Source organism: Pezoporus occidentalis, unplaced genomic scaffold (assembly GCF_034315485.1).
Source record: "Pezoporus occidentalis ecotype Australia unplaced genomic scaffold, CSIRO_AGI_Poc_V1 ctg8, whole genome shotgun sequence".
NCBI lineage: Eukaryota > Metazoa > Chordata > Aves > Psittaciformes > Psittacidae > Pezoporus > Pezoporus occidentalis.
Window position 1 is genome coordinate 13,523,683 of NW_026916158.1, and position 27,343 is coordinate 13,551,025.

The following is a 27,343-nucleotide window of genomic DNA, read 5'->3' on the forward strand; positions in this document are numbered from 1 at the left end:
ATGCTGATAATACTAACACTTGTCACAATCCAGTGCTCCCAAAAACAACCCCAGCACCCTCATGGGCCTCTTGGTAAAGCACAGACTCAAGCATGCTCTGGCCCCATACAAGTGGAGATTAGCTCTTGGATTCACAGTTCTTCAGGTGACCAGAGAAATGGGTAATCACAGGATACACATCCCCCTTGGGTTTCTTTACTCGTGCTGGAAACCGGATTTGGTCCAAATATATGGTTAACCAGAACAAATAAAAAAAAATTGCTTGTTGTGACTAATTGTTTCAAGAGAACAAGGTTACAAATCAACATCCACGTTGCTTACAGTGTGTTATTGAAACTAGTCTATTGTTTAGATCAAAGTTACTAGTAAAATGGTGAGACATGAAAGGGGAACTAAGTCAGTGCAATTCTCATTTCAACAGTAACATATTTCAGATGACCTTGGAAAAGGCTGTCTCTAATACGCTTTATGTATTTTTGACCGCCATGTTAATTTTTGAGAACTATGTGAAAGCAGCAGGAATATGGGAATGTAAGACTCATAATTTGGGTCAAATTGGTCACCAAAATATGTATCTACTCCCGAGAAACAGAGACTATATACTGGAATCAGCATCTATGTTTACAGCCCAGACTGGTGCAACCAGTTTGTAGCTGCTGAATATCTAGAACAATAATTGGCTACATAGAATCAGGTTCAAACCTAATGCAGTACCACTGAAAACAGTGATTTATAACATAATTCCCAATAAGTAGGTGTGTTAGCTGAAGCTAACAAAATTCTGATGTTGATCTACGGAAATATATCATTCAACTACTGTCAGGTTAATAAAAATTAGGAAAATCTGTTCTTGATAAAATTTATGATGTAGCTAAAAGACAGGTAACTATATCCATAAGTGCCATATTCACACAAGCTGCCTACACATAAAAATTGCCTTGTTTTGGCCATCTACCTGGTTTGAGAGACTGTCCACAGGCTTTCTAATAGCAGGGTACACAGGGGATTGAAGGCCTAAAAGAATTCAGAATCAGACCCTTATAATCACACTTTGGTAAGCAAACTGCAATGGAAGTAACTGACAGGACAGCATCTGCCAAAAGTAACAAGTACAACTGTGTTTAAACAAACACAAAAGTATTTCTCCCAAATAAAATGTGCCTCTGTGCATGTGAACCAGCTCTTACATCCTATTTTTAAAAGTAAGTCCCTCAAACATGTACATCAGAAGTAACTTAAAAATGACCTTTGCTTTTTTTTCAAGTACATGTTCATGAGCAGTTTGTTTTTTTTCAGATGTCCTTCTGCACAGGGATTTGTAACACTACAAAAGCATTCGGGCATCAGAGGATCAAGAAAAATTACATTCATAGATAATAGGAACAAGAGCTTATGAAATACAGACAGAAACAAGAAAATGCAAAAGAGAAGCAACAAAAGAATTTTCTCATGAAATTAGGCTTGGCAGGAGTGGTCACGGGGGTGGGGAGAGCTAAGAATAATGAATGTATGGGAATAGGAACACTGCTTATCAGTTGCCACTGCACATCCCAGTGTTGCAGGGCAGCTAAAGAGACAGACTGAGGAAATGGAAGATGAAATAGGTACTTATATAATGACTTGGATTGAAATATGAGAAAACAGTGAAGAAAAAAAAAATACCATTAAATGTGCAGTCTACCTATGGTGGAGTGCTACTGTAAGCTCTTTCTCTCCAAGACCAAGCGTAGTAACTGCAACTGACTGCCAAACTTGCCAAAAAGTGGTGCCTGGCATATGGCGCTGCAGGGGAAAGCACAGGCCAGAACACTTTATTGCACAAACAGTTCAGGTAACAATCCCAGTTGCAGAAGAGTATGAAAAACAAGCCAAAACATGAGATCTGAAAGAGATTTGTCAGGGTAAAATGAGAATCAGGCCATTAAGCAAACAATTCAGGTACTATCACAACACATATAATTTACAACATTGAACCTATTACATTGTCTGAGAAGAAATGCTTAAGAAATTGGAGAACAGACTTAAAAACTACAGAATTTGAAGAAGAAGGAAAAGAGTGGGGAGAGAAGATGAGAAAACCACATGGTGCTAAAAAGGAAAGCATCTAAGCAGAACACAGAAGAAAATGTGGAAGAATATATACATCACTCAAAATCACTCTGGCAGACTACACAAAGGCAAGAAGCAAACAAGCCAGAGACACACAGCAGTAAATCTCTGCTGCCACAGGTTGATGGCAGCAGTCAGCATGCTGAAAGAAAAGGCCAAACCATGGTCTGAATGTCATTTGGCACTAAGGATTACATGCAAGCTAACAGCCATGGGAGGAAAAGTAGCCACAATGGCAGCCTCAGTGCAAGTGGATGTGCAGCTGAGAAACCCCACTTGTGTGTATCCAGAAGAAGGGAGTTTCTTTAAAAACAAACACACACACTCTATCAATACTTTCTCAGTGTCTGTACTGTAATATCTCTACAGTCATATCTCTGATTTAGGTTGGCCCTTGATTACTGATTTGGGGAAGCCAGGAGACGTCCAATTCCCTGACCTCTCTCTTTGTTTTGACCTCTCTTTTTGTTTAACAAAGGAGTTGATCCACATCAGTTGCAAGAGAAGGGAATTCTGGCCATGGAATGAAGAAAGTAAAAAAGGCCTTTCTGGAGCTATCCATCGTATGCGTGCATGCACAGAGGTATGCATGTGCATACACTGATGCTACTCAATGTGAATGTGTATGTATGTAGACTCCTTTGGTGGAGCACTCTCATGAGCAGGTGTTGAACCAGAGAGAAAATTAATCCAATTACAAAAATCTCACTGGGCTGATCTTCTATCCTGGAGAGCAGTTCATGTTTGAAAGCTGCCTATCATTCCAATGTTTTGTCATATGGGCACATAAGATCAATCATTCCAGAGGGACTTAGAAAGTTACTAACTGAATCTTGTCATCTTGTGACAGATCTTATCTCCACAACTAAGATTAACCTTATTCTACAGGATATGCAGAAACAGACACTAAAAAAAAAAAATATTCTCTCTACCTTTAACTGAAAAATGGTGCTGATTACTCTGGTTCACTGAGCTATGAAGAAGGGATTATTTTCTATGCTAAACAGTGTGAACTGCTCTTAAAACTATACTTCATCTTACCTGATTCACAGTCATAGCCTTCATAACTCCACAAGAGTTAGAGACTATTCTCTTCTCTTTGTCACTTTGTTTGATATCTGCACATCTTCTTTAAGAATCAAAAGAAAAGGTGAACTACTAGCAGTGAAACAACATGTACAGGAATGCTGTTGTGATACACACAGTAGTATGTACTATAGTAGTGCTAATGAAGGTAACAAAGCAGTTCCTTTACTACTTGCTGAGAGGTATGAGAAACACTCTTGGTGCATGGACCAGCAATTGCAAATTTGCAAGGCTCTGCTGCACCCAAACAGGTCTTCCATTTATGCCACATTAAGACTGTACTTCATATAATTATGTCATAAATCACACAGCCAAAGCTTGCTGCTCAGGTTCTTCCTCTTCTAAATTACTACCTTTGTCCCTCACCATCCACATGAAGGGTGGCAAGTTTCAAATAGTGGCTCAATAAATGCAGTCAATCTTTCTAAAAACACTGTAACGAATACTAGCAAACTCCCTGGAAAACTCACATCCCTACACTGTGATCTATAATTAAACCTAAGTGTCAAACCAATGTGCTGGTCTGCAGAAAATGCAGGTTCAAATCCCAGCCTGTCTCTGACCTTGAGCAGGTCATTTATATCAAACTGAATAGTCACTTAACACAAGTTTTGGTGAGCCTGTCTGTAATGCAAGATATTACTTACACATACCTCATCACCTGTAAAATAAGCATATTGCAGCTCTCCTGAGTTACAAAGCTTTGAAATGTAACTCATCATTTTTTGCACATTGCTCTGTGATTTCTCAGGGGAAGAGAAAATGCGAAACTGGTAAACGGAATCAAAGCAAAGGTCCATCTAGCCCAATACTCTGTCTCCAGTGTTTGGTAGGTAGTGGATACTGAGGCAAGGGGAAAAGAGAGAAGAACAAACTTTCTCTTGGCATATTCTCCCAAGTCCCAGCATTAAGGAATATATGAATTTCTTCAGTTAGAGTTTGCATCTGAGCCATTGAGTTCAGCTGCCACTGATAGAACTATCCTTCATTAATTAGTTTAATTTCATTTGAACCCATCTGTACTTTTGGCTTTCACACAGGCTGAAGCAGCATAAAGAATTTCTGCCTATCACTGACAACATGCTAGCTCCCCAGCATGTGTCAACATTACTGGGAATCACCCACCAGCATACCAAATACAAACAACTGGAAAACTAGCTTTGTGCTTTTCTCAGCTGCTATTGTTGTTTTATTAACCCTGAAGCTGATCATCCTCCCAGTCCTGCCTCTAGTGAAGAAATACGTAAAACGAAGTTTCTCCTGTCAGAACAAAAACCCTACAGAGCAGAGTGAAACAATGAAGCTGTTAAGTTCACAGTATGCGGTTTCTTTCAGCTTGCTTTGGCAACTTCGTATGGGGAATACATGTAGGTGGAGCTGGGAAAACTTCTTACTCAAACTTGAAGGAGGCACGCTTTCCCCTTCATCATCCTCTAAGCACCTTTATACACAAGACCACAGGAAATAGTAAATCCCTGCTGTGCTTCCAACTAGCACAAACAGCCATGGTCCAGAGACAGGATCAGGGGACTGAAAAAATATTAATCTCTTTTTTTTGGATCAACAAAAAGTAATTCAGCATCCATGCCTTAGCGCATTTCCTCAGAGCAGTGGAAGTGAGTTTGTTTCATTATCCTTGCACAGCTGCAAGCAAATAGCAAGGAAAACATCCTAGCTGTGGAGCAGACTCCCAGTAAATGAAGCATCAGAAAGCACGTGGTGCTTGCCAGAATCCTGTCAACAGGTCACCTAGCTTGCTTTCTCAGAGAAAGCTTGCACAGAAAGATGAACTCAGAGAGTAAACAGTAATAGAACCTGTGTAAGTTTGGCTCCTACCAGATGCAACTTTTCCCTTGTTACATCCAGCACCTCTGAGAGTTTTCACAAATGTCCCCTTACCTCCTTTTTGATCTGCTATTTTTCCTGCTGCTTTTCCGATCTATACTTCCTCGCATCCAGTTCAAGCCCTGAACAGAAAACCTGGCCTATGTAAAGCTTGCTTTCCCATGAAAATGGTGTAAGTGGTTCCTAGGTCCTCCTGTACCTAGGAAAGTTTCATATGGACTGGACGGGTGCTGAACCACCGGTGCATCCTGGTAGCAACACTAAAAGCAGTGAGCCACTGAAGAAGCAAAGCTCTGTAGGAAATCATAGAATCATAGAGTCAGAGAATAGTTAGGGTTGGAAAGGGCCTTGAGATCATCTAGTTCCAACCCCCCTGACATGGGCAGGGACACTTCACACTAAACCATGTCACACAAGGCTTTGTCCAACCTGGCCTTGAACACTGCCAGGAATGGAGCATTCACAACTTCCTTGAGCAACCCATTACAGTGGCTCATCACCCTAACAGGAAAGAACTTCCTCCTTATATCCAATGTAAACTTCCCCTGTTTCAGTTTTAACCTGTTACCCCTTGTCCTAGCACTACAGTCCCTAATGAAGACTCCATTCCCAGCATGGCCCCCTTCAGATACTGGAAGGCTGCTATGAAGTCTCCATGCAGCCTTCTCTTCTCCAGGATGAAGAGCCCCAACTTCCTCAGCCTGTCCTCATACAGGAGGTGCTTCAGTTCCGTGATCAACCTCGTGGCCCTTCTCTGGACTTGTTCAAACAGTTCCATGTCCCTTTTATGTTGAGGACACCAGAACTGCACACAATACTCCAGGTGAGGTCTCACAAGAGCAGAGTAGAGGGGCAGGATCACCTCCTTCAATCTGCTGGTCACACTCCTTTTGATGCAGCCCAGGATACGGTTGGCTTTCTGGGCTGCAAGCGCACACTGCCTGCTCATGATCATTTTCTCATTGATCAACACCCCCAAGTCCTTCTCCACAGGGCTGCTCTGAATCTCTTCTCTGCCCAACCTGTAGCTCTGCCTGGGATTGCTCCAACCCAGGTGCAGGACCTTGCACTTCTCATGGTTAAACTTCATGAGGTTGGCATCAGCCCACCTCACAAGTGTGTCAAGGTCCCTCTGGATGGCATTCCTTCCCTCCAGCGTATCAACAGAACCACACAGCTTGGTGTCATCGGCAAACTTGCTGAGGGTGCACTCAATCCCACTGTCCATGTCAGTGACAAAGATGTTGAACAAGACCGGTCCCAACATGGATCCCTGAGGGACACCACTCGTTACTTCTCTCCAGCCGGACATTGAGCCATTGACCACAACTCTTTGTGTGCGGCCATCCAGCCAGTTCTTTATCCACTGAGTGGTCCATCTATCAAATTGATGTCTCTCCAATTTAGAGACAAGGATGTCGTGTGGGACAGTGTCGAACGCTTTGCACAAGTCCAGGTAGATGACATCAACTGTTCTACCCCTGTCCATCAGTTCTGTAGCCCCATCATAGAAGGCCACCAAATTGGTCAGGCAGGATTTCCCCTTAGTGAAGCCATGCTGGCTGTCACCAAGCACCTTGCTGTTTTTCATGTGCCTTAGCATGCCTTCCAGGAGACTCTGCTCCAAGATTTTGCCAGGCACTGAGGAATCAATGGACACTTGTACTTAGCCTTACCTGGGAATGCTGGTTAGATATGTGACCACGTTCAGAAAATCTTCATCAGGTATGTCACTGAATCCTGCAAATTCTGGAAAGGTTATAATTGGTGCCCCATCCTTCCCTCTTCCTCCTGCAAAAGAGAGGTTGTAAGGATGAGAGAGTGATTTTATGCGTTTGGGCAGACTGGTCAATACTCAAACAGGAAACACTGGCACCTCTCAGTGAAAAGCACCCAAATTCAGTACACGTGATCAGCTTCCCATTTGACATTATAATCCACTGGTGTTTCATTACCTCAGTTTACTCCAGCTGAGATTCTAACCTCTACTTTTATTCTCAGCTTTCTCATTAACCTGCTGCATAGTTCTGATTACATGCTTTCTTTGGTTCTGTGTTTCCCATTGCCAAGTAATTCATTGTGATAATATTACAACATTTCCCTGCGTATAGGTTACAGCACTTTCTGATTCCTTCTAGACATTAAAGGAAATGAAGTATTAGAGCATGGAAGCTTTGAATACACACATATAACCCATGACACAGGCCTAGGACCGTTCCAGTCTTAAATCTTTTCTTAAAGAAAAAAAAGCTGAAAATGCATGGAGTACTTAATCGATGCTCTCATCTTGTTTATTTCCATCAAACCTCCATTAAAAAGGACAGGAAAAACATAAGAAGCAAGGTCAAGAAGAGTCCCTCTCTGAGGGACTCCCTGATCCAAACAGCAGTACTCAAACTCTGGTAGAGCTATGGGAAGCATGGTGCTGAGCCCTTATAACTGAGCAGCCTTTACATTTCTCCCGACACAATGCTCGCCTAAAGAAGATGTAGTACACAGCATAAACCCTGCTGACTTGCAGGACCCGTCCTAACTGGGCATCACTCAAACCACTCAGAAGTTAACAGGAGTTTTCACACCAACTTGGACTCAAAGCCAAGAGCAGACTAATGAGGCAGTGTCACATAAAGGAAGATGATGAAACAAAGCTTTCATTATAGGTACCTTATTGCTTAGCACTGCTGAGGTAGGGCATTAAGGACTTGCTTTTCCCTGAGTCTTTCTCCTTACTCTGCAATCTCTGTTTTTCGTACCAGGCTGAGGAATTGTTTACCACCCCAAAAGCAAGCCTAGTCCTGCAGCACACACAATTTTTCAAGTCATTTATCACCCTTAGAAGGTCCTTGTTCAAGGAAGAGGCACACTTAGGATTTCCCTTATTGAAGGGGAAGCTGTGGGAGGGAGACAGAAAACTACCTTTCTCAAGGAAAATATCCAATAAGTTATCCTACTAGGAGCATAGGAGGAAACAGCATTGGGGGAAAAAAAAAATATGAGTTCTCATTCCTCAGAAGTACCCTCTAAATCTCTATACCATTGCCTTTCCCTACTAATAACCACAGCTGATGCCACAAACCAGTTGCTCCTGCTCCTGTTTTGCTGGTCATTGCACAGAGGGTACTCTAGTAATTCCTAGCTATTTCTGTGTAGAGCGATCAGTCCCTTGCTCATCCTGGTCCTGCCTCTGCCCAACCCTCCCAGCCTCAGTTGTATCATTTAAGGTCCCTTCTGTGCTGTCCAGCCAGAGAACTGGGATGCTGTGAGGAATACAGTGTTTACACAAAACAGAAGTCAGAGCTCTAGAAAACAGGAATTTTTAACAAGGAAACCCTTTTCTTTCTTGACATTTGATGATATGGTGGCTTTATCAAAACACTATTGTTAGTTCTTCTTTTCCTTTCTGAAGATTGAGTCTTACCTTAATTACATCTGAAAATGGCTCAGTTGTGTTAGATCATCCACTAAATTCGTTCTGCTAGTGAGAAAACAGGCCTACAGAGATTCAGAAGGCTTTCAGCCAAAATGCAAAGAAGGAATATTATAATCCAAACTGCAGTGAATTGGATTTCAAATGCTGAACAGAGCCACAGCCTCCACACTGACCTCCACGTTGGCCTTGGGATAAGGGCAAATGCTGGTGCGTGGCTGTTTGATCTCATGGCACTCTAGCTGCACTATCTGCAGTCAGCAGTGACACGGAATATGCTGTCATGAAAATTTAGTCAGATTTCCCGCAGATTTCTGCGCTCTAGAGACCATGAACAGCAAACTGCAGGTACCCAGTTAGGGTGGTCTGTTACAGATTCTCAGTGCCATCTGCTGGAGACAAACAGTAATACCAGGAAAATGAAATCGGTAGCTAGCCTGCTCTGTCTCTTGCAGAACTCAATACATGCCAAGATACTTCGTAGATGGTATCTTGTACACAGTCACATGATTCCTGGGCACCAAGCTTACCCATTCACCGATTTCAAATAGGTGAGGATACTCTAAATGGGAAAGATGGAGTAACCTGGAAAATTTTGGTTTAAAGCAGCAGTATTTGCCCCTGGAGGATAAAATAAAGATTCCCCTGGATCCTCTCTTTCAACACCTAATAGTTTACCTGCAGTTATACTCAAGATTTGTTTAAACTACAGGTTTCACATGGAACTTCTAATGTTCCTGCTGACCTGAACCTCTTTGTGTCCCTTTTATCTTCTCCTTCTCTTGCATCCACATTCATATATGTGCTCTTCTTCCTCTGGTCTCTTTTTCCCGAGCTAGATAAGGCAGGCCGATGATGCACTGTATGTATGTGGGTGTGTATTTTTGTCACAGGATCTTCTACAAAAAGCCATCCAAGGAATGAATGTAAGCAGACTGAACACTCACTTCTTCCCCTCACCACTGGCAACAAATCTAAGAGGACATTTGGGAAGCATTCAACTAAGAGCCAGGAGCTAGCTCCTTGCCTCTGACTAAGCCATCTCATTCTCCAGTGTGAAGTCAGCACTTCCTGCTGTAAACAAAACAGAAGAACATTCAGGAAGTTCTTGAATGTAGCTATATTTCAGACAAGGAAATAAATAAGGAAATGCTCAGTTCCTGCAATACCATGAAATTACAGTGCAATTTGAGAGAGTTTTGTGATCAGAAATTGTTAAGTACTGTAACAAGGAGAGAGCAGGAATGTCTGAAGTGTTGGGTGACAAGTAATAACACAAATACATTAGGAGTGGCTTGTTCCTGATCGTATCTGAAGCTTAAAAAGTAGTTGAGGTACAAGGGAAAATGATCCATAACCATTTATCCATATATCTAGCAAGGTAACAAGAGTGAATATTAAGGGATATAAAGGAAGCTCGTTATATGCCAAGGGTGTTGGGAAAACTCTCTCCTCTGGATAAGAAAGCAGTTCAATACATCTAAATGTTAATGCATTTTTTTTCTTTCCTGACACTAAACCAAGATTTGCTGCAGTATGCAAATTTCTGCAGAATGTGAATTGACAAGCTGCAGCCCTTTTATTCTGGGCCATAAACTTACCAGGGAATTGCCACTAGATTTCTTCTAGTCCTTGAAAGCAGCCTTTAACTGGCTGCTACTCATTGTCTTGGAAGGGCAGAGAGCACAAAATAAAAACCAACAGGGACAGTCTTCAGTCAGCTCCGCAGCCATAAGGACTAAGTGCATGGAATTTGGTGCAAAGACTGTTTGTATGTGATCCTTGCACGTGCTGGGACTGTGCATAACCCTCACACTCCTGGGCATCATTTGTGAAAAGAACTGAACTGCTGAACAGAAAATGTCACAATTCATCATAATTAGGACTGAAGGGGGCAGAACAAGGTCCAGCAGCTCCATGAAAGTCCAAAAGAAAAACAGTCCTCAAAAGGAAAAAAAAAAACAACAAACAAACAAAACCAACAAACCAAAAAACCCCTATTTTAAATGATAGAGGGCTGGAGGAGTGAGACAGAAAAGGAGTGCTGAAGCGAGCCACATGAACGTAGCGCAAAGCAGAGAGGGTTTCATTACGGCTACCTGAGGCATGCCGGCTCTTTTCAGCGGTGTCTGTGAAGCAAGGCAAGGGGGCCCAAAGACTGCAAGGAGCAAAGAAGCTTGCCAAAAAGCCAAAGCAACATGAGGCACAAGCTCAGCTAAAGAGCCCCACTGGAGAAGCGAGCGATAACTCGAATTTAGTGCAGTCAGAGACAGAAACAAAGGTGCACTGAAAACCAGACAGCAGAAGCATAGTCACATGCCTGCCTGCCGTCTTTATGCAAAGCATAGGCCTGCCTCGCTGACTTGCAGCTCCTCCAGGCGCCATTAGATGACACTCTGCAGCACTCCCCAAGCAGCCCAGCCACCTCCAACACATTCGGGCAGCTCCAAATGATGGTGCCAAGCCAGGGAAAGAGCAGCAGCTGGTGGCAGTGGCCCTTGCAAGGGGCCACCACAAGTGTTGGAGGTTCAGCTGGCAGGAAAGGAGGTTAACGGCTATCGTCTGGCTGACCTAACATGAGGCTTTCTCCTGAGCTTGTCCTTGCGGAGCCAGGCCATCCTGCTGGCAACCTCTTGTGCGTCACTGCTCCTCCGTTAGACCACAGGCTGCTCTGTCACAGCCAGCCCCAGTTTTGCCTGATGGGGAAACTCGGCAACATTTCATCTAACATCTCCTGATGTAGACCTGAGCTCCTCTCTCAGCACCCACAAACACTGCCACCCTGATTCATCTCCCTCAGTTTCCTTCAATAGATCCATCTCCTTTCTGCTCTCTGACTCTGCAGATAGCAACTTGCTTTGCATCCAACCCAAACTCATTATGTCAAAGGTACAGTCCCTTTGCTCTACTGTTGCTCAGGCAAGGATATTCTGATTGAAGATATTGATTTATGACCAGAGGTGAATCATTAGCAAGCAGTTAAAACATTTGCATTCAGGATCACATTCAGAGGTGTGTCAAACTCAACAACTTGGAGCACAAACAAAGCAGACAACGTCAGGAGTTGGAGGAGCAGAAGGCTAGACTGTCTGGAGTAAGGCAAGATTTAGGAGGAAAAGATTACAGTCAACTTGACCTTCTGCCTGGTTTGCTACTCAGACTGACAGCATCCCTTCTCCTCCCTTTCCTGGACACATTCCTTATTTTCCACCCTAGCTTTTTGCTCAACTTTTCCCCTTCTCTTGTGGCCCAAGGGCAAAGGGACTGGAAGAACTGGGGCGACAGGACAAAAACCACAGATTTTATATGGAAGGCAAAGAAAAGTAGGAGAGGTAGAACACAAGCAGTGTTGGGGTAGTACAAGGCACAATAATGGGACCATTGCTCACTCTTTTGTGTGCCAGTTCCCCAAGTCCCAGGACACAAAACGGTGTTCATAGTTGTTCCTATTAGATAAACTTTCCAGCTGCCGATGCAGCCTGGCTAGTTGTTGCAGTGAAGATGAGGCCAGAATTAAGCTGTGGAAACAAAACAGCTGAAGTATTTGGGGGAGGAAGATGCACAGGGGAGAACGGGATATGGCAGCAGAGAAAATTTAATTTTGCTTTGCAGTGTAAAGGGTGTGACTGACAAATGAGGTGCGAGTGCCGAGTTCTGAGAGCTCTCACAGCTGAAGTTGCAGGTTGGTAGGACTGATGTAAAAGCAGCAAGTAATCACAACTGCAGGCTAGGTTCCTGAGCACAGTGATGATCTTAAGAAATCTCACACTCTCCAGTTCTAGCCCACCTATATTTCCTGTCCAGGGATCAATAATATTTATGATTTAGGCAATCAGGGGTTACACCAACAGTAGGATTCAGAAAGTAATATTTAACTACAGCTTACCAAATATGCTGAATCTCTAGGGATGGAAAAAAATACAACAACAACAACAACAAAAAGAAAAACAAACCACAGGAAAAAAAACCACCAACCAACCAAACAAAAAAACCACACCAAACCCCAACCAAAACCAAACCAAACAAAAAAAAAAAAACAAAAACCAAAAACAACCCCAAACCAAAACAAAAAAAAACACACAACACAAACAAAAAAAAAAAAACAAAACCCCCAAAAAACATACAAAAAAAAAATCCCACAAAACAACCCCCACACAAAACCCCCAAACCCCGCAAAATCCCCCACCCTTCCCACTCCAAAATAAAAGCAACAACCCCCCCCCCCCCCCCGGAACAGGCTATGGGCAGAAATTCCAAAAGTTTGTCTGCAAGTTTACAGTATTCTCTTCCCCAGCCTGCCAAAGGCACCAACTCATCAGCTGGCATTGGAGAGTGAAAGTTTTCTTTCAAATTTTGCTGATGCGTGCAGGCTAACTGCTTGGGTCTGCCCACAGGCAGAGACCTCCCTAAGTCATATCTTGAATGCTGAATTTCTTATTAAAGTTAAATCATGTTTCCTGGGTAAATTTTTACAAACTGTAAACTCCAAACTGTCCGTTTGGTGAGGTCAGGCCAGGTTTTCTGAAAGACTCAGTTTAAACAGGAAGCAGATGGCCAAACACCCTCCAGGCTTTGGAAATTAAATAAACTGCCTTCAGAGTCAGTTACCATTTTCAGATATAGTCTCCCATCCACTGAAGTCCATTGACTTAACAGGAGCAGAACACAAAGAAAATGAATCTCTGCTAATACACTGTGTGACAGTTTGTCTAATAAATTTCTGTTTTAGTAACAGGATCCATTATTGCTGCAAATGGGAGGTTGGGCTCTCTGACAGAGTAATGACGAATGAGAACAGGCTGTGAAGCTGCAGATAAAAATGGAGGGGTAGTACTAGTTCCAAGAACAGATTGGTACAGCAGGTTATTAGTCTGTCAGAAGGACAAGAACAACACTTTACCAGTGGTTTACCATACTTCAATAAAAACTGCTGTGTGTAGAATAGATAGGTTTTCAGTATTACCCAACTTTGTGATCTAGTTCCCTGAACAGCTACAGGAAACAAGCATAGCTGTGCACTCCTATGTTGTCACAGCTGTACTCCTGTAACTGTGAGTTCAGTTTTTAGGCAGTGGTTTCAAAACTAGAATTTAACCACAAGAACCTGAACTGTCACCAGATCTCACAAGCTAAGCAGGGCTAGATCAACACATGATAAAAAAGATGACCAAAGAACTATGTGATTAAGGACATCGTCACACTACACTGCAGTCTTTTCTATGACCACAGCAACCAGGGAAACTTTTGGAGAGTTTCCCTGTTCTTGGTGTGGATAGTAGTCTTACTCTGGTAGCAGGAGGGTCAAGGACAAACAGGAGGCTGTTAGTATCTAACACATTCATTGTAACTAGACCCTGACACAATCAAACGCCAAGCTCATTAGGCTTCTTACATAATTCCTACCATCTGGTCAGAGACTGCAACAGTCAGATCCTCTTCTAAGAAGTTTTTACACAGCGGTAGTAGAAGAACACATTTCTAATGAGTCATGTCATGAGAAAACGTCATGGTTTAAACCTAGCCAGCAACTAAGTACTATGCAGCCACTTGCTCACTTTCCCCTACCCTGTGTGATGGGAAGGAGAATCAGAAAAAGGTAAAACCCACGGGTTGAGATAAGAACAGTTTAACAATGGAAATAAAGCAAAATATAATAATAATAAGGTAGGGAGAGGAATAAAACCCAAGAAATATAAGTGATGCACTACACAATTGCTCACCACCCACTGACCGATGCCCAGCCTGTCTCCAAGTAGCAGGTGGTGGCTCCTGGCCACCTCCTCACAGTTTTTATACTGAACATGATGTTCTATGGTATGGAATATCCCTTTGGCTAGCTTGGGTCAGCTGTCCTGGCTGTGGTGTCTCCTGGCTTCTTGTGTCTCTTCTCACTGGCAGAGCATGGGAAACCAGAAAGTCCTTGATCAGGGTAAGCACTACTTAGCAACAACTAAAACATCAGTGTCTTATCAACATTATTCTCATAGTATTCTCAAAACACAGCATTCATTGTACCAGCTACTAGGAAGAAAATTAACTCCATCCCAGCTGAAACCAGGACAGAAAACAAAGAGCCTTTGACTTCAATCATTCTACTCTTTCCTGGTTACTGCAAGGGAATATTATATTTTCACTGTCTGCTTCTGCCACCAGCTGTTAATAAAAAGCTGGTATTAATCGAATAAACAGTCACTTATAACACACTGCAACAGTCAACAATTTATCTATTATCACTGGACAAATGGACCTGGGGTCCACAGGATTGAACAGAAGGGCTCAAAAAAGCTAGAGGCTTTGGAGTAGCACAAATCAAACTCCCTGCTAACACCCTCCAAGCTACATCCAAGGAAGAGTTGGCTAGCTGCCCTCTGGAGGCTGCAGCCTACAGAAGGAAAGAAATAACCCAAACTAGTATAAATCAGCATATACTATTTTTATGAAGTTGTTCTGAAAAATACATATTATATGCCCAGTACACTCTACAAGTAAGCTGGGAGTGTCTTTTACCCATATTAATGAGGCCAAAGAGCAGAGGTTTTGTTTGTTTGTTTGTTTTTCAGACAGTGGGTACTGAGCTAGAGCATACCAGCATGGAAAATGAGGAAATAAACTAAATATCAGGAGATTTTTGGTCTCCTTGTAGGCAAGCACCGAAGCACCAAAATATTTGTGGTTTCTTGTGCATAATGAAAAGCAGTAGACTTTAAGGAAAAACTGCAGAGCCACCTGGGAAACAAAAGTATAATAATCAAAATCAAATGAGGTAATTTATGTCTGAATTACTTTAATAAGTGAAATGAGGCAGGAGAGTGCACAGATCTGTTTTCATTGGATGAAGAAACCAATCTTTTGCTAGAGGAAAAAGAAAGCTATACTTCCTTACAGAAACAAATTTTTAAAAAGTATAGTAGCTTCTGACATTTACCTAAACTCAGTTTGCAGGAGGCAAGAAGGGACAGTAAGGAATATTGTTATATTTTACACCTGTGACCCACCAGTGGTCAGCAATGGAATAAGATACTGGGCTAAAGGGACCTCTGAATAGATGATTTTATGTTCATGATTGACCTCACATGGAGTATTGTGTACAGTTCTGGTGTCCTCAACATCATGGAGGAACTGTTGGAACAAGTCCAGAGAAGGGCCATGAGGATGATCAGGGGACCGGGGCACCTCCCGTATGAAGACAGGCTGAGAAAGTTGGGGCTGTTCAGCCTGGAGAAGAGAAGGCTGCGTGGAGACCTCATAGCAGCCTTCCAGTATCTGAAGGGGGCCTATAGGGATGCTGGGGAGGGACTCTTCATTAAGGACTGTAGTGCTAGAACAAGGGGTAACGGGTTCAAACTTAAACAGGGGAAGTTTAGATTGGATACAAGGAAGAAGTTCTTTACTGTTAGGGTGGTGAGGCACTGGAATGGGTTGCCTAAGGAAGTTGTGAATGCTCCATCCATGGCAGTGTTCAAGGCCAGGTTGGACAAAGCCTTGGGTGGCATGGTTTAGTGTGAGGTGTCCGTGCCCATGGCAGGGGGGTTGAAACTAGATGATCTTAAGGTCCTTTCCAACCCTAACTATTCTATGATTCTGTGATTCTTCATAGGCTACCACGGGGATTTCAGAATGGAAGCACTCAAATTTCCAAATCTAGCTGTAAACTTCAGACTAAAATCAGCTTAGAAACTATGAACTATAGTACCCTGTTTCTTGCTAGGATATTATTTCTGGACTGTACTGTGGAGATTTTAGATAGGCCTGAAAATTCTTCAAATGGGATTTGTTATTTATGTAGATGGGGGCATGAAAGATACCTTTTCACTCACTTCCAGTATTTGTTATTTGTATTTGTATGCTGTTGAACCAGTTATTTGCTAATCCCTAACAAATAATCCTCTCATCCCTGCCTTCTATAAAGAATAATTTCCAAAGACTTTAAGTACCTCAGGTTTAAACAGTCTTATTTAACATCTGTCTCATCACTTCAAAGAATAAAAGGAGTACATCAAATGTGAAGATTTGAATTTGTTGAATTTGCTAAAATAGCAGGTGAGAATACAGGCACTACCAAAACAAGGAGTCCATAAAGAAATTAGAAAATTCTTTTCATATTTATCCATGACATTTTTGTGCCATGCTTAATGTTGTAGCTGGAACTGTAAATAGAGTTTTCTTCCTGCTTAGTAAACCCCCTTCCACAAGTTGTTCATTTGATACCATACTTGGCTTTTATTAACGGCCTCAAATGTTGCAAGGTAATGGGATTTGAGAAAAGCAGTCCTTCACATTTTACCAGATAGGCATTACAAGTGAGGCACTGAATTCTCAACATGCATGATGTTCTTTACACTGATGTAAGTGTTGTCAGGCATTCATGTACCAGTTAAGTCAAAGGCCTTGAAAACAACCTTGGTTTCAGCAGCGCTGCATGCCTGGTGCAGAAAAAGTAAGCAAAGTACTCCAGAGAGTTCAGCTGATAAGTGTTTTCTTGTTTATGAAGAGCAGACAAGCATCCCAGATGTGATCTGACTGAAGTTAACATCACGACCCAAACAGACTTGAACAGTGATTAGATTCCCTGTTCCCTTCCTTGTATTTGGAATATTTTAGCATCAGTTTAGCACTAATAAAAGGGATATAAGTAGCATTTCCAGAGCAGTACTTTCAGAGATGATTAGTTTCAAACTTGACAACAGTCCCTGGATTAAGAAACTGCCAAATACCACCCATCAATCATTATTTTTTTCCTGTTAAGCAACTAACACCTGAAGAAAATGTGGTGGCCAGCTTTCTCTGATCACCTAATGCTTGTGAGACCTTGTTGTGGTACCTGTGCATTAAAATCTCTGGCAGTCAGGTATGGAGCACTTAACAATGATACCAAGTTACTATCCTCTCCAGTTTGGCATGGCAGAGCTATAGTAAGCACATGGTATGCAGGCAAATGCCTGGAGAGCTGAAGGAGAATTCTGCAACAAAAATTGTCTTAGGAATGGTGCTACACTAATGTTTCCTAGTTACCCTGCACTGAGAACAGTGAGATATAAAAGGTTTGATCAATTTTATGCAGTTGCTAACACTGCTCACCACAAAGTTTTGACTTTATTAGGAAATCTAGGAAGGTGTGACCCTGAGATGCTTTACTGCAGACAAGAAGACAGCTGGTTCCACCTCTGTTCAGTCAATAACCTCTGCCAAATGCAAAACAGTTAGTTATTAAGCTTTTGAAACTGCCACAAGATGCTACACAGAAACCTCCAAAATCAGAGCGCCATAAACAGAATTCTGAGTAATTTAAGATTTGGATTTCATTTGGCAGCTTGATATGTACTTAAAAATGTGGAGATGCAGCAAGGACTGGTCCTGCTGAGTTGATAATTTGCAGAACTGGGTCTGTGTACTTCCAATGTACTGTGTACCCAGTGCTCCTCTCCACCAAGCAGAGAGGGTCAGGCTGTCCAGAAGTACCTTATGAACATCTCAGTGTTTTGTGCAAATTCATGATGCTTCCCTGTGTATCCATGGCAAAGAAGGAAAGCAAGTTCTTAATTTCTTTATTTGAAGAACAGATGGAAACAGACACAAAAGTTGTTGCCAGAGGCCATCTGAGGACCCAGATAAGGATTTCTTGTCTACAGTACCCAAAATAAGTATACTAAACAAATGGGCATATTTCAATATCAGTTATTTATTCAAGGCAGGAATTGCATCACTGTGTGTGATTGCAAACTTCAGGCAAACAAAGGAACATGTAATAATCAAATCTTTAAAAGATTAGAACCTTGCACTTTAGAAATGAGTCATTTCTAAAACAAAGGCAAATGAGGAAGAAGGGAAAGGTCATGAATAACTGACAGACCAAAATCTTTTCCCACAAACCAGATGATCAGACATTGTGCAAATGTATGTACAGAATGATTTAATTTCTTACCCTCCCAATCCATTCGCCTGCACCCCATTGTGGAGAGCATGGAAAATACACTTGCCTCAAGAAAAACAATCACAGCAAGTTGTCGTTTATCACTTCCATACACTGTGACTGATTGTAAAAGCACTTTTTGTTAGCAATATAAAAATACTATTGCAACTGCTGTACAAAGTTGAAGGGTGACAGTCAGCATGATAGATTCCAACACATTTCCAAGAGAATCCCAGGGTGTGATTGACAGCAACTTCTTACCTGACAAGATAGCAAATTGCCTGTGCAGCTGCTCTATTATATCCACTGCAACCAGTGGCCGTATCTCCTGCTGCATGATTTCATCTGTGCAAGTGAAAACAGAAATATTCAATGAGTTAATAAAACCTTAATGACAATTTTCCAGCAAAATAAAGATGATACTCAGTGGGAAAAGAGCCTGGCCTTGAGTATTGGTTCAGACTGTCACAGAGAAGTTTATGATACTTAGAGAGTCTCATCTGCAGTGTACATACTTTATTGCCTTGTGATTCCACAGCCTTCCATAAAAGAGCTCTAGTAGACTTGGCAGAGCTTGTCACAGGTTTGCTGAAGCTGTCCGCCTGTTCCTTTCTTCTTCATGTTCCATATTAAGCCATGGCATCCGGCCTCCCACATGAAGCAGCTTTTCAGTTTTTGAAAAGCTTTTACATTTTTTTGAAACAGTAAGATCTATTTCAGACACAGTGCCATGTTCCACCCTGAACTCCCTGGTCTCCGCTTGAGGACTTTGTGTAACCAACCAATTCAGAACAGTTTCCTTTGCTGATGCCTTTTCCACTACAAGCAAATACATAGTAAAAGGAGGAAATAAGGAGCCATGAGGCTTCCTCCTCATGAAAACAAAGCCTGTTCTTTTGAAGTAAACACTGAAAAGTTAAAAAATAACATGGCAAACAGCTGGGGGGGGGGGGGGGGGAGGGAAATCACAATTTTTGTGTGTGATCTATTTAGTGACCAGCAACTATAATCTCACATTGAGCTAATTTGACCTCTTTCTGTAGCAGGTGCACCCACATGTTCTCCCCATTCTTCACCCCAGACCAGCAGCATTTACTCTGGAATATCTGCCAGCTTGGCTGTTTATGTTACAATAGTATTTATTGTAATTAGGCCTTTAGCCACTGTACAGCTACGGAACAATCAGTCATGGCTTTTACAGCTCATTTCTAACTGCTCAGACAACAGGTGGAAAGAAGAAATCTGGATCTAGATAGACCACAGACCAGAGTTAAGGCAGGCAGTTGCCCTGCTTAAGCATCAAGATTTTCATTGACGTCAATACCGAAATATTTTAGCACACCTGGTTTCAAACAAACTGTCCAGAAATAGAGAGAGAGGTCAGAGAAGTTAGAAACCAGCTTCTTTCTCCTGCATCCTAGTCTGCTTTGCAAAATGCCATCTCTCTCTTGCTTTCGGACATCCGATCCTTTCCAGAGCTCAGGATTCTAGGTTTTAAATGACATTATGGAAACTTTTTGGTTCGTTTTCAAATGCTTCACTAAAGACTTGAGACAAAGTAACCAAACAACTTGTTGCCCTCCTAGACAGATGGTGACACACAGTATCGGAAGAAGTTGCACAGACTTTGGCTGATGAGCAAAAAAAGGCAGTAATTCCAAGAAATTTGGAAAAATAAAAATCTCAAGAAGGCTGATTCTGCAAATCCTCCCTTTGAACTAAAAGGGGGAAAATTAAAACTTAATAAGGGATGGTTTCAATGTGGGATCTTCATTTCCATATCATTTATGCACCCCACTATCAGCTTCACTGATTCTTGACATTGCAGGTGACTAACAATAACTGGAAGAGCAAACTAATGAAGCTAAAGAGCTTGGTTTCAGTGATGTTTTGCCAGTATGAAGGCATCATTAATATCAATCAATCTTGAGAAAACCAAAATCCCCTCTCCCTCTTTCATATGGGTGTTTTATTAAGTTGCTCTAAAAATAGCTTGGTTTCTGATTTCTAAATATCTTTTTTCTACCAAAAGAATTTTGTGGTGTAGGGATAAGATGAAGTAATAGGAACAAGAACTGCAGAGTGCCAGTTAGTTCTCACCAAACCCCCTGCCTGGGCAAGCTGTGCCACATGGGATTTGCTGTAAACCCTACATTCAGCAAGAGACTTTCAGATGATGAGAAAGGTGGTATAAAATATATCTGGTGACTAGGAATCACACGCTCAAGAAAGGGCACAGCTCACACACTGACATGCTGGGAAAAGAACTTGTAGCATAAGAAACTAGCAGAAGACTGAGAAAACCTGAGGAAATAAGGAGAAGGTGCCTCACAAGCCCAAATGGAAAATCAGATGACGTGGCTATGAAATGGCAGCAGCTGTAGCCAACAGCACACAAGGTCACATTTGCCCTCTTCCATCTTCCTTTAGGACAGTGCTTAAAGGTAGTTACTCTTCAATATTGATAAATTTGTAATAGCATTACAGAGCTTGCAAAAAAAGTCCTAGTCTTTGGAAACACATGATTACCTGGGGCTGCTGAAGGAAGTTTAATCACTGACTAAAATAAAACTGTGAATTTTTTTTTTAAAGCAAACCAGACAATAGAGTTCTGGCTTAGTTTTACAGCCACACATTTTACCTAGCATTAGTGAGCATTAATATGTTCATATCTTCCACTATTCCAGGAGGCTCTGCAGCCTTCCTGATCTGTGTACTGCAAGTCACAAGCCTGCAGGAAGTGGTGTTCAGCCTCTTAGGTGGAAGAAATTTGCCATTTTCCTGCAGGACAGATACCACAGCAAAGAAAACCCTGCTTTTTACTTACTGATAATGGGTATGTTTTAATCCATTACATGGGGACCCAAAAGTCAATGAGAAAGTTTTAGAAACCTGATAAGCCACAGGAGCTCTGCAACAACTGCCTTGCTTCATTGCAGCTAATTAATATCTGCAGAAGAGCTTGGACAACTCCTGGTAACTACAAAGTAGTCCTGTTCTCTGACAGAAAGTCTGTATAGTCATGCAACTAAAGATCACATCAAAACATACACCAGGCAAGTGGCTGAAATATGATCATCTTGGCAACATTGACTCAGGCATTTCCTAGCTTCTCTGTCACTATTCTTGTGGTTTTAGATTTTTATTTATTTATTTTTAATTGAAGAGGCAGTCACACATAAGCTTGCAAATTTAAAAAAGAAAAAAGCTTAACTGATCAAATAGTATTAAGTGAAACACCACCAATCCCCTGCGTAGGTCACCAAAGTTCAATCTTTACATATACCGTGCAATTCTTCATTAGTTGAGCTAGCTGAATTTGCCAAGACAATTAAGTCAGTTCATCTATTCTTGGTTCTCCTTTTAAAATTGCTATAAATTCAATTCCTAAAGAGAGCAGAAAAATCAGGCCTTATGGTTTTGCTTGCCAAGGTTTCCTACAAAGGAGGAGAAAAAGAAAAGCAATTACCATAGCTTCTCCTCCCTTCCAAACCTCTAGGGAGGTTAGCTGCAAGTGTGCTATCTAATCTTTAAGGGGAAAGCCATTCAGCTACGCTTCATAATGCCTCACTCAAAAATGAAACATGCTTGGGCTTCCCCACACACGCACTTGCCTATTTTATTTCTTGCCACAGCTGTATGTATTCCTGCAGCAGGTGTGGAGGGAGCACAGCCCACAGACTGCTGCCTTCAGAGCTACACCAACAGCAGCTGATTAAAAACAACAAGGAATATAATCTTTTCCCTTCTTCTCTGAGCAGACAGAAACTAGTTTACATGCTAATGGCAACTAACAGCTTCCAACAGTATTGAGAAGATGACCTGCTAGAGTGAAAGATTGGACTACACTGAGTAGATCAACACAGCAGTGCCTGTTGCTTCATGAAAGTCAAACAAAAGCAATGAGCCATAACAGTATTTCTTTGGTTTTTAGTGAGTGAATGCTACAACTGCCTGGCCTTCTGTTGAGTAGGAGAGGGAGGTGCTTCAATCCACCATCTAAAGTCACTACTCTTGGAATAATGGGTTACAAACTTCCAGCATAAGGCCAGAGATTTAATTTTAAGAGCCTGAAAGGACACCTAATATTATGTGCTAATTCTTCTTGAAAAGTACCAAAAGGCAGCACAAATTCAGAGTTCAAAAGCTGCAAAGCACCTACAGTTCAAATGTTCTCAAGTCCTGTGTCTGCTTGCCATGAACAACAACAGTTAGCTAGGAGTCTAGCAGAGCTTAGTTAGATTTCAAGAATTAAACACACTAAGGAGACAAAATCGCCTATCTTTGCTGACAAGGTTTATGCAGTCTACAGGATTCGAAAATATTCTGTCCACCAGAATTTCCAATGCGAACCCTTAAGCAAAACATTTCCCTTCCTGAAGGCCAAAACCAACTTCAGTGTTATTACATCAGAGAAAAGAGCTCTTGGTTTGAATTTGGGTTGCAGGGGATTTTTTTGTAATTCTAGTTATTTCTCTCTCACAGCATTTGTGGCTTTTGTTTACTTTTTGAAAAGGTTTATTCTTTCAGCCCAGACAGAAACAGCAAGATCAGTTCCTGATACAAGCTGGCTGTGCTACAGACTGTTTGCTTTAAAGAAGAACTAAAACTCCAGCTATAAACAGAAAGGAAATCCCATCCTTTCTCTTATTTTCCTGCACATTTGCATCATCTTTTTTTGTGTTTTTTTTTTTTTTTTTTTTTTTTGCTAACCCATGCTGACTCAACTGAAAACTAAGCCAGGAAAAAAGTTATTGGAATAAAGTGAAGCCATTTTTTCTTAGTTGATTGCTTCTTATTTGGGTTAGCTCTCTGCAAAGGATCTTGAAGGGTACAAGTGCTAGTAAGGCATGGATGGGAAATGGCAAGGCCAGGACTACCTCTTCCAGCAGAGAATCACACTTACGTCAGCTTAGAGCAAAAGCCAAAATGCAGCATAGGTAGGTGACTGGTGTCATCTTTTCTCTCAGATCATTTGCTAATAAAACACAAGTATAAAACCTACAAAGTGTATTTGTTGAAATGCAATTTCTGTTCTCATTAAAGCCAAGTTTCAAAGCAAGGTTTGCTAACTAAATTCCAAGGACAGAAGATTCTCCTAAAATATTTAAGTGACTCTGTTAATGTTTGGAGAAATCCCTAAAATATTTGTTTGTTTCTTTAGTTGGTTGGTTTGGGTTTTTTTTGGTGGGTTGTTTGCTTGTTTTTAACTGTTACACCAAACCAAACTTTGTTTGATTTCTACTACTAATGTAGTAGAAATCTGGACAAGCAAGGCCAGGAGCAACACTCCAGCTGTCTTGTGTGATCTATGCCTGATACGCTGTCATCCCTTGAGAATGGACAGATCTAGGCCATGGTGTGGATGGAATTTCCTTGCAAGCTTTCCAAAACAACATCCATGAAAGAGGGAAAGGTTAGAAATGCACCTAAGACCTCAAAACCTCTGTGACCCTCAGTGTCTATTTGGGCAGAAGCTGAACTGGTTCCTGATGTGACCTTCTATCTGCTCTGAAGTTTTCTCCTTTCATTATGCAAGTTGCAATCAATATTTCAAAAGCATGCTATGTAACCTAATGAAGGACGTACAGCTTTACCTGAGCGTTGCTTTGCAGGCACATTAAACATTTCTTCCAATTCTAAGTGCTTCTTCGGATCACTGCATTTTTCAGTTCATCTCATTGGCTAAATTTAATGTTCACTTTAAACATAAAATTACAGGAGTGGAGAGGTCAGAGACTGAAAAGACCTGTTTAGTGGTTGTGTTTTTCCATGCTCCAGCAGTGGTTACGGACTTAGTTAAAACAAGTTGTTCTTACAGGCAGGCATAGTACACACTATGAGTCTACTATAGCTAACTTGGAATAGGGTGAAGAGAAAGCTGTTTGTATCAAGGAACTGAAATAACGTCCTCCCAACAGGAAATGCGCTCATGTTCAGTATCTTGAGTAGGCATACTGGGTCACTGTGGTAACTGGAAAAACTTACCACCGTAAAGATGCAAACTACACTAAGTTTACTAAATGAAAGATTCAAGAGAGGCTCAAAGTAGTCATTAGTGGCAACCTCCAAAGGAGATATTTGAATGCTACCCAAGTAAGAAGGTGAGGATATTATGAACTATCCAGAATCAGCAAAGAGCTAAAGAAACACACCATTCCACATCATTTGCCCTGCAATTGTCAGGGGTTTTTGACAGACATTGCTTGATTTCACAGAACACACACTGGGATATTATAAGGGGATCTTATACCCTGCTTCCAAACGAAACACAAACACTTCTCCAATAAAAGGCATTAAAGGCCAAGGTCTAAGCGTCAGCTTCAAGAAATTAGTCCAGATTTACAGCAGCGTGGCACAGCTCCTTTCTAGTCCCTCAGTAGTAAAAACTTGATGGTTTCTAATTTTTGCCAGAGAAAAGTTAATTTGTCTTCCTTCCAAAACCCTTGCTTCACAGCAATGCTGTATGCTAGAACACAAATTCATGCTCATAGAATGGAAGACAACAAAGGAATGTTTCACATTTCCACACTGTCATCTTAAAATCCAAGACTAACAAAAAGCACATGTCACAAACTGCAAAGCTAAGATACATTCACGACAATACTTGGATACCAAGCTCATCAAAAGAGGGCAGCTTATGTGGCAGACTTCATTCCTGCCTCCCCAAAACTTGCCAGCAGATAGTTCCACAGCTGAAACAGCATCTTAGAAAATTTCTACCCACTGTCTCTGCTCTGAATTACTGTATCCAGCAAAATTGTTTCAGAGCCTATTCGTACAATTTTTGAGGGACCATTTGGCTCAGGAGCTGCAGTACTGGTCACTTACTCACTCCTGAACAGAGGCCAGTTAGCTCAAAAATATTTCCCTGGCTACTACCATTGAAGACAAACAGTGAGCCATAGCAGCCATCACTGCTGACAGCAGTACTCTGAACATATACCTCAGCTACAGGACTCACAGCCAACCTCTCTGCCCGAGGAGACCCAGCCACCCTTCCAGCAGCCTTCTCCAAGCTGTCACCACCATCTCAGTTCAGATGCCCATTAGGAAAAGCAACAGAAACAGACTGCAAAAAGTGATGCTTCCCCTTTAGACCCACACACACTCACAAGCATGTGCCCTCCTTTGTGTCGCTGGCTGGCTTCTTTGCAGTCTGTCTGTGGTAATGAGTTCATATGAGGCAGAGGGGACAAACAGAGAAGCAGCCTCCTGTGGAAGCAGTCCTGGATCTAACCAACAGTGCACCAAAGGGCTGACGCTTTCCTGGAGGAGACTGCACAAATTGCTTAGTAACTGCTCCAATGGAAACCACAGCAGAGACCTCTGACACACCATACCCAGGATTTAACCCTCCCTAAGGTACAGCTGGCTTCTTGCCTCCCAGGCAGCTCTCCATTCAGACCCTTAGACACTTTGGAGGAATTCACAGCTTAGCACAAACAAAGGTACATCCCAACAACAGGCAAAACAAATTCACTTGCTCAGACTAAGGCATGGAAAGGGCTCTCATTAAAATAAATAGTATTCAGGGCCAAGGGAAACCAATAGTGCTGCTATGAATGGCTGTCTGGTGTACTATCCCAAAGGCACACCCACACAGCAAAGCATAGTAGTGCTATTTAAAGACAAAGGAGAAGACTGCATGAGACCTATGAATTTGGCTAGAAACATGATGATAGCTCTTGAGCAGTGGAGTAATCAGTTCTACATCTTTTCAGGACACAAGTTTGCACACCACATGAAGAGAGTTCACATATGCTTTCTTGTTGGTGTGGCAATGGTGACATGGCATCTACAGCTATCTGAAGTAATACCAAGTCACCATTTTAGCATTAAGCTGCTTGATAAAATTGTACCTTTACTACCACAAACCCCAGCAGCTCAGTAACTTCAGATAGAAGTCACTCTTTACCTAGGGTGCAGCAGAGCAGTTCTCTCCTAGGATGCATGATGTAGTAGTAACGGTTTCGGGGTTTGTGTCCTGCTAGCAGTCAGGCTCAAAAAAAGACAAGTGCCATTTGTTTTATAGATAGAGAAATTAAGGCATGGGGAGAGGAATCCAGGTTGCCAGCCAACCTTAGCTTCCCACACCTGTTACAGACAGCCAGTATCAGGTGGATAAAGGTAGACCAGGAGAGCAGCAAGGTGTATAGTATGTTTTTACATTGCAGTTTATTTCCCCATCATCTCCAAACTTCATGCTAAACAAATTAATTTACCAGCTGCAGTGAGTGTGTAATGTTACTCCCTGCTGCCTATACCGATATAAATGTCCACTTGTAACTAATTTACAGCCAATATCTGTTGCTCCTTCCAGACACATTCTGCTCTTAGAAGGGGAGGCTGTGAGTAGGAGATTCACCTCCAGCTCTGCTTGTGCGCAGTGAACAGACAATAGCCCAGCTACTCACAGAGACCCAGCTCATCTTCAGTGGGAGCCCTACAACAGGCAGCAGAGTCAGTGCAGAGCTGAGTTCCACAGCCAGACCCTGGTGCAGTGCCCTTCCCTCTCCCAGGCAGCATTCCTAACCTTCCTGCAGAGACTCATCATCTCTAAGAGCAGAGGTCAAAGAAGCTCCAAAGTGTTACGGACAAGTGTTCACAACAATGTAAATGGCTAAAAATGTGGCAGATGATTACGCTCTAAAAATCATTTTAATCCCATGTGTAGAGATGCTGCAGAAGTAGCAGATCCAGCTGTGGAGTTATAAAACTCAATGCTACTCTGCAAGTGAATGTAAATAACCAACCCTGTGGTAGATTCCTGAGATAAGGAATGAACTCACTGTAGAAGAGGTACCAAGAAATTCCTCTCAGTCCACTACAAGCTCAAAGGAAAGCTCATCAGGCAGCACTTTCAATTTTGTAAGCTAGATTCACAAGTGTCTGACATTTTTTCATTTGCATAACTAGTAAAGATAATTTCAGTGTGCATCTGTAAAATGTCTTTGCAAGCTGAA

The 27,343-nt window shown here is 41.9% G+C and overlaps 1 protein-coding gene across 9 annotated transcripts in view; it reads right to left on the reverse strand.

Moving 5' to 3' along the window:
* Window positions 1-27,343, reverse strand: part of MCF2L2 (MCF.2 cell line derived transforming sequence-like 2) — a 186,268-nt gene that overhangs the window by 129,496 nt on the left and 29,429 nt on the right. For 8 of the 9 annotated variants that reach the window (XM_062603104.1, XM_062603109.1, XM_062603105.1 and 5 more), the window contains exons 2-3: window positions 18,639-18,722; window positions 6,717-6,831 (exon numbers count right to left, since the gene is read on the reverse strand). In XM_062603104.1, coding sequence (XP_062459088.1) covers window positions 6,717-6,831; window positions 18,639-18,722 — 199 coding nt within the window. Of the gene's footprint in view, window positions 1-6,716; window positions 6,832-18,638; window positions 18,723-25,492; window positions 25,652-27,343 lie in introns of those variants that run through there. The other variant, XM_062603107.1, reaches the window with a different exon arrangement.